Consider the following 13364-nt stretch of genomic DNA (forward strand, 5'->3'; position numbering starts at 1 on the left):
CTTACCTGGACGTCATCTTTGTACCACATGATGATGGGAGAAGGAGTACCTTCAACTTCACAAAAGAGATTGGTCAGTTGATTGACCAACACAGATACGTTTGTTATGTGTTCTTTATCTTTAATTACTGGAGGAACTGTAAAAAGAGAAGAGTCATGGCTAGATAATTTTGTAATAAATATTATTTATGAAGTTTCTGTACACAGGCCTTTAGAAAGCAACTTCTGAGATATGTGATAACCAAAAAGGCTGGTCATACTTAAGCACATTCCTTAACATTAAGAGGAAGATCTTGACCAATATACTTATAAATAACTCTTATTAAAATTTTACTTTAATGATCAGAGTTTTGAAGTGATGATAAAACTTAAGATAAAGTTAAGGGAGAAACTAGTTATTCCACATATAACTCAAAATGTAAACTGCTACAGTCTTAATTAAGTCATGTGGGACTCACTGCTTTGCTGATGGAAGTGCATATGCCCAGTGTCTATGGAAGCCATTATCTATGAAATTTTAAAATGAACATAACCTGTGACTGATGCAAAATGACAAATGTACAAGTATTTCATTAAGGTGTTACTTATAATAACAAGTAATTGGTAACACAAATGTTCATCATTAATAGATGAAGGTTAAGGCAATCATGCCATAGCCATACAGTGGGATGCTAAACAGGTATAAATAAGAGTTAGGAATAATGAATAATCCCCAAGATGGTTAGTTTAGTAAAATAGACAAAGTGTAGAGTAATGGATGCATTGTTCTCTGTATGGATCTTTTTATATATAAAAATAGGATAAAATATATATTCATATTTCTTTGTTATGTATAAATATCTCTGGGAAAATACACACACACACACACACACAAAAAAAAAACTAATAAATTCCTTTGCCCTCAGGGAGGATAAGTAGATAGCTTAGCTTAAGTCATGAGAGTTTTGACGATTCTACTACTTGAATTTTGAATAAAGTCATAATAAAAATTTACACAAAATTTTAAATCGATTAATCAATGCAATCAGATTGTCAGTTTCCTGTTTGATAGCACTCTATTCACATTAATATTAAAAAATACTACATTGAGAGAATAACGTACATATATAAGAATTAGAAAATGTCATATATTCAACAATATGGTTTTGGTATCTTATCTGTGTTTACCATGGACTTTGAGGTTGTATTTTTTTTCTGTTGTTCCAGCTTCATTGACTGCCACACAGATGTACTCCCCATTGTCATAGGGTGTAACAGAAGCAATAACCAACAATGTGCCATCTTCCAAGATAGAAATACCAGGCTCTCTGCCCGTCAGCTCCCTACCATTCCATATCCATTTGATGGTTGGTTTGGGGGTACCTAAATGAAAAATCAGAGGTTTGTGATATTTTATAATAAAATTAGGAATCATTATTAAATATCAACTACATTGAGGAGAAATAAAAAAAAATCATGACTATAATTTATACCCTAAGGTACTATGCTGCTTTCAAGATATTTCTCCTGCATGAAATTTCTTTTTCTTATTTTTTTTAAAGATTTTATTTATTTATTCATGAGAGACACAGAGAGAGAGAGGCAGAGACCCAGGCAGAGGGAGAAGCAGGCTCCATGCAAGGACCCCGATGCGGGACTCGATCCCAGGTCTCCAGGATCACGCCCTGGGCTGCAGGCGGCGCCAAACCACTACACCACCGGGGCTGCCCTCCTGCAAGCAATTTCAAAGAGATTATGGTATTGAATGCCTCTAATTCCTGATCAGTCCTAAGAGACCTAGGGTCTCTAGTGTAGAGTTGAGCAAGTTGTCTTTCCAAGATTTTCAGAAAACAGTAAGCAAACCAAGGCATTTTCTTGTGTGAGTTCATGGTAATTAGTGGGGAAAAAATTATATTCATCAAATGGGAGAGTTTGGGGGTAAAAATAAATGAAGAACAAAAAGCAAGGGACTATCACAGGAATAAAACATAAAGATTGCCCACCAAATAGAGTCACAACTGCAGAAGTGATCCTTTATATAATTCATACTTTTAATAGGCCTCATATAGCAGAGATGAGGAACTTCTACTACCCACACATCTAGTGATTTCATGATGTTAAACATAGGACAATAGGAACAATTCTTGACTTTTTATACTGAAAAGAAAATTGGGAAAGCAGAGAGCAGGACTAGTTTCCCAGATTTACTTATGACCAAAGAGTAAATGGAAGTAATGTGCTCGCACGCAAGTAGAAGTGATAAAACCATCTTGAAGTATGTAATAGAGACAAAAGCACATATTGGAAATAGATGAATTCCATATTAAGAACATACTTATGTAGCAAATGATGTGTCAGGCACTAGTCTAAGTACTTTCAAAATTTACTTAATACCTATAAAAATAAAAAGAGAGCATATTAAATTAATGTGGTTGCATGACATTATTAATAATCTTAAATTAAGGGATGATAAAAATATTGGTATTGGTATATAATCCAAGACAAGTACAGAAGGTAGAATGCAAGAAGGTGTCATTAAAGCTAAACTCAAGTTGAGTTAAGGACTTATAAAAGTGACTCTGAAAGGTTTATTTATGAGAAAAATAAAGCAAAAAGATTGGCCTATTTCATTGTGCTAACAGTAAAAAGCTGACTGATGAGGAAGAGAAGGTGAACTGATAGACTGTAATTGTCTATGCTGTCAAAGAAAAAAGAGCTATAATCATTTCACGTCTTCACATCCCACTCACTCCTTTTTGTGTCTCAATCAGACTTCTCAGTGATATTTGTTGAGTTAATAAATGAAAAAATAAGTGAACAAGCAAAAAGAAGTTTTACACTAGCTTTAACTTATAAATGGTCAAACCATCATGTACAAGATGAAATTTGTTGCACAAAACAAGGAAAAGGTATTTAGCTCCTTCAAATGAACCTAAGAATTATATCCCAGGTGAAAATGGGGAAGTGGAAGGGGGTGGTTTTTCAAGGCGGAAAAGGCAAATCAAAAGAGCCAGGAAAGGGAAATCCTCCAAGCCAGCATCGGAGTCCAGGAGCCAATGGGGGTCCAGGATCCAATGCAGAACAAAGGGTAACAGTGCTACCGGTAGGGATCCAGTGGCAGCGACTACTCATTGTGAATATCTGAATTTAAACTCTTTTAAAGGTCGCCTCTTCAGGCCATGCCTCCTCTCTTAGTGCTATTGGGATTGTTACTGATGATTATTTTGATATATGAAAAGGTTGTTAAAGTTCTCTTGTAATGCTGGTAGAAAATAATCATTGGTGAAAACTACTGGAAAGATGCAGAATCTTGCTACAGAAACAGGAACAGCCATGAGGACTCTCATCTGCAGCTGCTTCCTGGAACAAACGCTGAGAGGCATTTGTGGGAGCAATGATGGTACCAGCTGCCCGGAGGTTATGGAAAAAAATACTGCCTGGACGTTGCCAGAACTGCTATAAACACATCTGAGTCATTATGGATGTTCTTAACCACATTCTGGCATCCAGAGCAAGGGTGACAGTGACAATGCCTCTCTCACATCCCCCTGAGGAAAGAAAAGAATAGTTTCCTGCCAGGAAACATGTTGAGATAGAAAGCCCAGGAATTCAGGGAGGTAAAGGGGTTTGGATAAGCCTCAGAGTGCCAAGTTAGAACCTGGCTTTAGAATTACCAGTAGTAAGCAAATCTAAGAAAAGAGGTTTTGGGAAGAGCAGTATCCAGGACAAATAGGGAGTTGGTCCTAATTTATACTTCTGAATGAGATAAATGCTGAAAATTCTGAATAGCTCTGTCATATTTTATTTTATTTTATTTTAAGATTTTATTTATTTATTCATAGAGATGCAGAGAGAGAGAGAGAAGCAGAGACACAGGCAGAGGGAGAAGCAGGCTCCACGCAGAGAGCCAGACGTGGGACTCGATCCAGGGTCTCCAGGATCACGCCCTTGGCTGCAGGTGGCGCTAAACCGCTGCGCCACCAGGGCTGCCCGCTCTGTCATATTTTAAAGAGAAATTCTATCAAAATAGAATGAACTAAGAAGCAACAGGAAGGAGCATGAACTACGTGGGAAACATAGTAAGGCAAATTTGGAAGAACAAAAGGTTTTTCCATGGAAGTAAATAAAATACCTGTGAGGGAAAAACACTTATTCAAAGAGCTATTTAAAAGAGAGATTAATGCCCTCTAATCCTTATAACAAGGACTAACAAGTAGGTCTTTTTATAATGATGTTTTAGGTTCAATAGAGAATTCTGGAAGAATATAACATTATGGTAATGTCCAACTATTACATACCTTTTGCAGGACATGGAAATGCAATGCGTTGATTAGCCACCCGTTCTTGGAATGGAGTGTTATATGGAGGTTCTAGATCTTCCAGTGTAGGTGGTTCTATTAGAAAAAGAAATGTATTAACATAGGCTTTTCCTTTAGCAATATCAAACTCTCCTGCGGCATCAATAATGGGCTACCCTGGTGAACTGCTATCTTTCCTGATTCTTCTTTTTCTTTTTTTTTTATTTTTTAAAATATTTTATTTATTTATTCATAGAAATGCAGAGAGAGAGAGACACAGGCAGAGGGAGAAGCAGGCTCCATGCAGAGAGCCCGACGTGGGACTCGAGCCAGGGTCTCCAGGATCACGCCCTGGGCTGCAGGCGGCGCTAAACCGCTGTGCCACCGGGGCTGCCCCCTGCTTCTTCTTTTAAGTATGACATATATTTTTAGTGGCCAGCTATTTCTACCTCAATGTGACCTGGGGATTTAAAGGTCAAAATGTCCCCACCCTCCAAAATTCATTATTTTCTGTTTTCCCACAATTCTGTTAAAACATAATGCTTCACCATTTTTCTTATGTCTTCCTCCCTTCCTCCTGACCTCCACACCCAATCACTTAGGGCTATATGTTCATCATATACCTGTATCTCCGTCTCTATCCTTAAGGTCACTGCTTGTTTCAAACCTTTACTTCTTTTGCCCGAACTATTTCAGTAGGCTTCTTACTGGAACCCTTTTCTCGAACATATTCCTCTTTGGATTCATATTCATTCACACAGAGACCTCAGAATATTCTCTCTGAACCATAAATCTCATCGTGTGATTTCCCTGATGAAAATCACTATTTGTATTTATTTTATCTGTAGAATAAAGTTTCACACCTGTTCCTTAGTGTACCCTACCAGTGAATCCCACGTCCCTGAACACCCTCATTATCCATCCATTTCATGAAGAAATTTGGGAGTCTCCAAATTGATGAGTCCTCCATCTCCTTCACTCCCTAATCCGAGAGTAGATCATCAGGAAAGAGCTATTATTTTTTGAGCCCATTCCCTTCTTTCCCCCAAGTCCAGCTACCATCATCTTTTGCCTGAGCTACTTTGATAGTCCCCAGCTGTTTCCCCTCACCTTCTCCAGTCAAGCCATTCTATCCCCAAAGAGTGATCTTTTAAAATCCAAATACATCATTTCCCGGTAACAATGCCTCCAAATCTTTTCACTACACATAGAATAAAATCTAAACTCCTTAATCTAAGTACCTAGATCTTGGATAATCTGGTCCATGATTGTGTGTCCAGCTTTGCCACATGTCACTCAACACCCAGTGTGAAATGCAGCCAGCTTGCTTTTATTGATTGGCTTATGCCAGTGTATCCAAAATGTCACATTTCCTCTTCTTCACATTCTACATCTTCTCCTAAGGCTCTCACCATCCCACCCCACCCCACCCCACTGCATTCCTGCGCATCACTTACTATACTTCTGTTCATTCTTCAAATCTTAACTGACATGTCCCAACCCAAGAAAGACTTCTTTGTTTTGTCTTTCTTTAAAAACTCATATAGACCTTCTAATGGTTTGTGAAGGCACTAACCAGTTTTGTTTATGAGATTATGTTATAAAGGTCTATGTTTTCCACTGACCCATAAATATAAGCACTCAATCAAGTTTGCTGAGTGAATGAATGAACTGGATAAGTTCTCCAACAGTGACCTAGCCATCCATCTAAAATTGCTGGGGCAGATAAGAAGTGCTGAGTACTATGGTAGTACAATACTTGCTTATCTTTCCTTCTTGCCTTTGCACTGGTATTCTCTGTGCCAGGAATGCTCTTCCCCCTACTGTCCACATGGCTAGCTCTTTCTAGTCAATAGATATCACTCTAAATATCACCTCCTTAGAGAAGTTTTACCTGCCAATCCAAAGTAGCCAACTGTGGGGCTCCTGGATGGTTGAGTCAGTTAAACATCAGACTACTATTCTGGTTCAGGTCATGATTTCAGAGTCATGATATCGAGCTCCATGTTGGGCTCTGAGCTTAGCGTGGAGTCTGGGATTCTCTCTCTCTCTCTTCCTCTGCCCCACTCCTGCTCCCACTTCCCCTCAAATAATAATAATAAATAAATAAGTAATAAATAAATAAATAAATAAAATTTTAAAGTAGCCAATCACTGGGAGCATTACCCTATTTTAATTTTCTACATTGTACTCTTCTCATGATCTGCATTTCTTATTTATTTGCTTGCTTTCTGCCTACTCAGAGAACAGCTTATGCCAGCAGGTCATATAATATACCCCCACCACACACATATTTTCCTGTGTCAAAAATCACCTTGGACATGCAGTGTTATTTCCGTTTCATCACTGCCTGCTATGTTAGTAGCGACACATGTATATATGCCGGCATCAGAGAGCATGGCTTGGTCGATGCTTAATGTTCCATCTGAATTGCTAATATGCTGCACTCCATCCACCAGCATGGCACTTCCACCCTTAAACCAGGTGATTACAGGAAGAGGCATCCCTTGAGCACTGCACGGAATGTCCACTCTTTGACCAACTTGGACTTTCATAAGTTTAGGGCCACGTTGTATCTTTGGAGGAACTAGAAACAACTGAGTATTAGTAACCCAATTTTTAAAATTCCTTTCTCTTCTCACTATTAATGAGAACTCCTTACCAAGAGGCAGCATGAGAAAGTGGAACAATCTCACGATTTGGACCCAGATTCAGGCTACTTACTACATGTGTAATCTAGGGCAATTGAGTAAATTTCCTGAGGCCTCTTTCCTTGATAATCCAGGCAAAATAACCTCTTAAATACCAGTACACTGCAAGGTTTATGGGAAATAATAAATATAAAACCCCTCATGCCAAACTTGAGGAAAAAGTAAGTGTTTAAAAATGTTAGGTTTCTTTTAATTTATAAATAATTTGCAGTTTAAAATCCTCTTAAAAGGCAATGATTTCTATAACATAAGGGAGTAAAAGAAAAAAAAAACATTTTTCTTCATGTACTCCTAGTTTTTGTTCTCTTTGTAAAAGGTTTAGCCAGACAGTAAGAAAAGTTTCTCATAAAAACTTTTGCTAATTTCAGAGAAGAAAATCAAAATCAAGTCTCTATTACTTGTCTTAATCTACCTTCCTTTATAAATTTAAATGTGATAATTTATCAAAACACTGGCAAGTGTTACTGGTTTCCACATACATGCATTATACACTAGAGAATCAAGTTGACTCATAAGGATATAATTAGAATTTCTGTACCTTACATCCCATTCCTCTGTCTTTTTAAAAAATTTAATATTTAACCAATACATTCTAAAGGTTGTGACAACTTCATAATTTTCAGAGGATTATTTTATCATCATTTTATGAAAAAGAAAACTAAAGGTAATAGAGCTTGGATAACATGCCCAAGATGCCCTAGAGCTAGTAAACAACAGAACTCTCATTGGATTTCAATCCCATGGTTAATAAGATACTATTACAGTGATTGATCTGAGAGTGAAATCAGGTCAATACTAACTGAGGGAATCTTTTTCTGATATTTGAATATCTGGCATCTACACAATGCCTGACAGAGTAGGCATATGTTGAATAAATAAATATTTGTACAGACTATGGTAAATTGAGGGAATAAAACAGATTAACTAGAAAGTTTTTAAGAACTTAAAGAGTTCCAGGAAGCAGAATGTTTTCAGTTGCTGAATTCTTTGAATATTGAAAATGATCATTTAAATACTAGTAAATTCTTCACGGAGAACTCACATTCACTTCTACAAAAAGCCATCAGTCTAAACACATTTTTTTTTTACAATGTATCAATAGATGTCATAAGTTATTGTGGACATTTAATAAAATGGAGAGCCAAAATTTTAATACTGTTCATTTGAGAAAAAGGGGAATAGTTGTCTATAGATGGCAAATAAACTTTTCCAGAGTTTATGAAAGAAAATCACAAGTCTGCAATTTTAGAGAATGTTTCTCAAATTACTGTACATACAATTTGGAGATGAACTATGAAAGAAAATGGTATGATAGATTTTCTTGTGGCCAGTACACAGATATTGTATGCCTTCATTTCAAAACTCACCGTGGACATTTAATTTAACAGACTGAGTCACGTTCCCAGCAATATTTGTAGCAACGCAAAGATACATCCCACTATCTGAAATGCGGGTCTCAATGATTTTCATTGAACCAGAAGGGAGGAATGTGTGTCTAAAAGAAAGAAACCACATGGCAGACCATAGAACATGAGAATTTAAATATCCCCAATGCAGCTGCACTTCAGTGTGAAATTACTACTCTGCAGCAGTTTTTGAAACCATTTTCTCATCTATATTATTTCTATACACCTTAAAAGTCAGGAATATTCATAATTATATTGTGTATTCTATGTGATGTTCTTACAAATATAAAGTCAGCTTTATTTTACTTTTAGATCTAACCTAATGGTCTGAAATTACCAAAAAAGTGAACATCTTTATGCTTTATTAAGTTGTGACTATACAAAGCAAATATATATTTTAGCAGGTTTTTTTTAAAAGATTTTATTTATTTATTCATGAGACACAGAGAGAGAGAGAAAGAGAGAGAGAGAGACGCTGAGACACAGGCAGAGGGAGAAGCAGGCTCCATACCGGGAGCCCGATGTGGGACTTGATCCTGGTACTCCAGGATCACACCCTGGGCCAAAGACAGGTGCTAAAATGCTGAGCCAACCAGGGTTCCCTATTTTAGTAACTTTTGAACTTATTTTGAATACTGTATTATTTATTCAGCAATGGTTTGTTAAAAAATTTAGTGTGTTACAATAAAGGCAAAAGAAGGTACATAATGTAATTCTCAAAAATTTATTGACTATATTATAATGTAGTTGAATGAGCCAGATCTACAAATAAAAATGTTATCACATTAATTGTATTGAAATAGCTTTAAGAGGATGAGGGCCAGATAGACCTGCTTAATATTGAGATTTCTGATAAACCTAGGAAAAAAAAAGTTGTTCTACTTGCTGGCCCTGAGACAGAAAAATGAATAAATAGTTAAAGACAGAATTCCCCCCCAAAGAAATAAGCATATAGAAGAATCCAACATGTAACATGCAATAACAGAGGTGATATCATAAAGAGCAAGGAAAGGATTGATTATACTAACAATTAAAAAATGATGCTGGGCAACAGGTTCTCCACATGGGAAAAATAAATAAATAAAAATAGAGCACTACCTAATACTAGACACAACATAAAAATTCAGATGGATTAAAGTCCAAAATGTGAAAAACAAACTTAAAATATTAGAATAAAACACTGGTGGCCATATTGATATTCTTCGTAAGTACAAATCTTAAAAACAATAGATTAGTACAGTGAGCTACATAAAAAATGTAAAAGTCTGTATAATCAAACATCATACATGAAAAGCCTTGCAGTGGTCTGAGAGAAGATATTTTCAGCACATACAACAAAGACTTGTTATTAAGAATACAGACAAAATTTCTATATTCAACAAGAAAAGACAAACAAGTCACCAGAAGTCTGTGCTGTAGGTTTAAAGAAGCAAGTCATAGGTGACACAAATGACCAACAAACAAGTAAAAGCATTCTTGGCTCCCTGGAAGTCAGTCACATGAAAACTATGGTATTTGCAAGGTACCATTTCACACCCATCTGAACAACAAAATGCACTGATAATAATGGGGAAATAGGTACACCTATATTCTAATGGAAGAAAGGTAAATCAGTACTGCCTCTTTGATCAGAAAGTTAGTACTGTCTACAAAGCTGAAAGTAGGAATTAATTCTGATCAGAAACTGTAGTTCTAGGTACTGGTCCTAAAGAAATTCATGCATGTGTATACAAAGAGACATACGTAAAGATATTCACTAAAAAGCCTCATTTGTACAACCAAAAAACCAAAACCAAAACCAAACCAAACGGAAACAAACAAAACCCTGAATGTCCATACATTGGGAAATGTGTAAACAAAATGTAGAACGTGCATATGGTAGTTAAAAATGAATAAACTAATTCTATGTGTATAAAAATGTTCACTTAATAAAGCAAGCAGAATAAAAGTATGTAATACGTTACATGGCAAATTGAAAACAGACACACAAAACAAAATTAAAAACACAGAAAACAAATTCTAATACTGTTTAAGAATGGATGCATAGGATGCAAATGAAGTCTGTAGCAGTATTTGCCCCTGGGGAGGGAGAAAAGGAATTGGGGAGGAAAACAATGAACTTCAACTGTATCCATAATATGATATTTCTGTCATGCAAAAATATCCACAGCAAATATTTTTCAAAGAAATAGTAAGCTTATGGAAAGTAGTTCTTAATTGTCTTTTTCACCCTCACCAGTGGTAGGGAAACTACAGTATAATGAATATATATATAGCTTCATAACTATACATCAGTAAGTCTAACAGACATAGCTGGAGACTATAATTCTTATTCCACCAGTAACTTCTCGCATGATGTTGAGTTAAAATTGTAATTGCTAAAATAGTAATTCCCTGAGAACTGGAAACGGGGTATGGAATGTATATTAGCTTATATGATCCTTTCAGGTAAGTATTAACTCCATTTTATAAATAAGCAATATTAGGTTCAATCGAAAGAATTGCCAAACCTTTCAGACAAATTTTAAATGGTGGAGGTAAACTTAAATTTGTATTTGCATAACAACAAAGGTGGTACTCTCAAAGGCTCTGGCATTCTGCTTTCCACATCACTTAGTCTATCAAATTTATTATCTCAGTGGGCTTTTAAATCTGTAAGGGTTTAATCAAGAAGATTTTTACAAAACCATCTAATGAAAGTCAAACCTTAGATATTAAAGTAGTCGTTGTGTTTTACTGTTCCTATGGGATTAACGAGATGCTATGTGTACTATGGACTTCTACTAACACAAATCTACATACAAATATGCTCCATTTCAATAGCTACCATGTACTATGCACTCGTGGGAAATTACGTCAAAGCTGGGTGTTAGCATTTCTAATATTAAAGAGTGATTTAGAAGGTATATATATTTTCTTTAGGCTCAGATTTATGTGTGAATTATCTCAAATTTAAGTTATTTTTTTGAAACATTTAAAAACCTGAAGAGATATAGCCATCCGCCCCCAAGAGATTATGTTTTTTGCATCTCAAGATTCATCCCAGATGCCCTACCTTGGAGAGAAGGGAGAGATGAGCTGGGTCTCTTTGGCCCAGGTAATGATGGGTGGGGGTATGCTCTTCACTTCACATGGAAGTGTCACCTCTTCCCCTGCAAGGACGGAGATCTCAACAGGCTTATCCTGGGACAGTCCTCGTTGGTCTCCAAATACTCTGGGCCTTACTAAAATAAACACGTTTGGGAAAGGAAATAGTACATTGAAAGCATTTAACGTACAAGTGCAGACTACTAATATTCTTTAAAAATGTACAAAAAGATGCTGCCTATTCCAAAATTTCAGGGCATATGTAAAACTTTCCACGAACACAATTATAATGAGAGCAGGAAAAAAAATGACCAGAAAGCTTCCCTTTTTAGCTCTTCCTTTCAGAACATAATGAAGAGGTCAGCTGAAATGCCCTTTTAAAGAGTCTGCCATCTGTAAAAGTAACCCCTCAAGGCAGAGTGCTAACCAAGACATGGCTGAGGTTTGGCTTTGCTAGGAGTTTCAACTAACGAGTGTTTCAGACGCTGGCTGGGTGCAATAAGCATACTCCTCGGTAAAGCACCATAAAATTTTTCCGAATGGCTATACAATTACTCTGCCTTTAAATCAGAATCGAAGCAAAGGAGATGCTGGTTGGCAGTAAAAATGCATTTTGTAAACATAGTTCACTTTAGGAGAACAGCCCCTAGTAATATGATTTGGGAGAGAAATGTGAGTTTTGGCGCCAGCAGACAGTGTCAAAGAAAAACGTTCCTCCAGGGGCTCTCACCATAGACAGTCAGCTGCACTTTCCTCTTGGCGTAGCCGGCGGCATTGGTGGCGGTGCAGACATACTCACCGCTCTCTTCACCCCCAGGTGACACCACATACAAACTTCCATCAGCCCCTGCAGAAAACTTAGCACTGCTGGTGGAAATCAGCTCACCCTTCTGCAAAACACAACAGAGAGCAAAGTGTTTTGTAAGATAATAAAGGAGTGACTTAATGTCTGAAATGGAAGAGAGGAAGGAAAAGAATCTCCAAGGGGGAAAATACTAGATTTTTAAAAATGCTAATTTGAAGAGAGTGATTTGTATGAAAAATGAAGCAAAGAAATCAAAGGTGGTATTTCTTCCTACTGAACCACATCCCCTTTGTTCCAGAGCTATTTAAAAATGGAGAGAATAATGGTAATGATAATGGTAATGAATGGGATGATGCTTCTGCTAAGCCACACACTGTTTCGAGCACTTCGCATGAATTAACTATTTTTAAGTTCAAAACAATCATAGGAGCAGGAACTACCACAACCCCCATTTTACAGATAAAAGCTTGGGGATGATGTGGAGTATAACATTCAGTCAGTGGTAGAGCTGGGACTTGAACCCTAGCAGTCGAAACTCTTCACCTCTGCACTTTATCACAGCACAAAGGTCATCCTGGCTTTTCATTTTTATATTTTCCTAAAATGCCTTAAACTTCTACACAGTACCAGACACTGTGCAGTTTGGGGATTGGCTTCGCCATGATATTTTTGTGTCCACAATGCAGAAATCTTAACCTTTTTATTTCATTTACAGATGTCAGCACCAACTTCTTTATATTTCAGAGCTTTTTAGATATATAAAATTAGATGGTATGGTAAGATACATTGGTTGTGATGCTAATTATACAAATGCCACAGCTTGTTATTATGCCAAGCTTTTATATTACCAATATATGCCAGATTTAAATTAATTTTCATAAAATGTGCTATTTTCATGACTGTTCAAAGACAAAAAGGAATTCCTCCAAAACTGGTTTTTCCTCACTGCAAGAATACAAGTAAAAGCCAGACAACTTCATGATAGGAACATAGAGGGGAATAAATGAGTTCATATAGAACTTGTTTTTGGCTTTCTAAAAGAACAGGGTCTGAGGCAAAGATTTGGAGGCAAGAAGTTT

At 36.6% G+C, this 13364-nt stretch overlaps 1 protein-coding gene across 4 annotated transcripts in view; it reads right to left on the reverse strand.

The window, feature by feature from the left end:
* The window catches only part of HMCN1 (hemicentin 1), a 454683-nt gene that overhangs the window by 196108 nt on the left and 245211 nt on the right, over nt 1-13364 (reverse strand). For all 4 annotated transcript variants that reach the window (XM_055319154.1, XM_055319153.1, XM_055319155.1 and 1 more), the window contains exons 21-27: nt 12211-12370; nt 11449-11617; nt 8355-8482; nt 6591-6863; nt 4277-4372; nt 1167-1361; nt 6-136 (exon numbers count right to left, since the gene is read on the reverse strand). In XM_055319154.1, coding sequence (XP_055175129.1) covers nt 6-136; nt 1167-1361; nt 4277-4372; nt 6591-6863; nt 8355-8482; nt 11449-11617; nt 12211-12370 — 1152 coding nt within the window. The remainder of the gene's footprint in view (nt 1-5; nt 137-1166; nt 1362-4276; nt 4373-6590; nt 6864-8354; nt 8483-11448; nt 11618-12210; nt 12371-13364) is intronic.

Source organism: Nyctereutes procyonoides, unplaced genomic scaffold, assembly GCF_905146905.1.
Source record: "Nyctereutes procyonoides isolate TBG_1078 unplaced genomic scaffold, NYPRO_anot_genome, whole genome shotgun sequence".
NCBI classification, from domain to species: domain Eukaryota; kingdom Metazoa; phylum Chordata; class Mammalia; order Carnivora; family Canidae; genus Nyctereutes; species Nyctereutes procyonoides.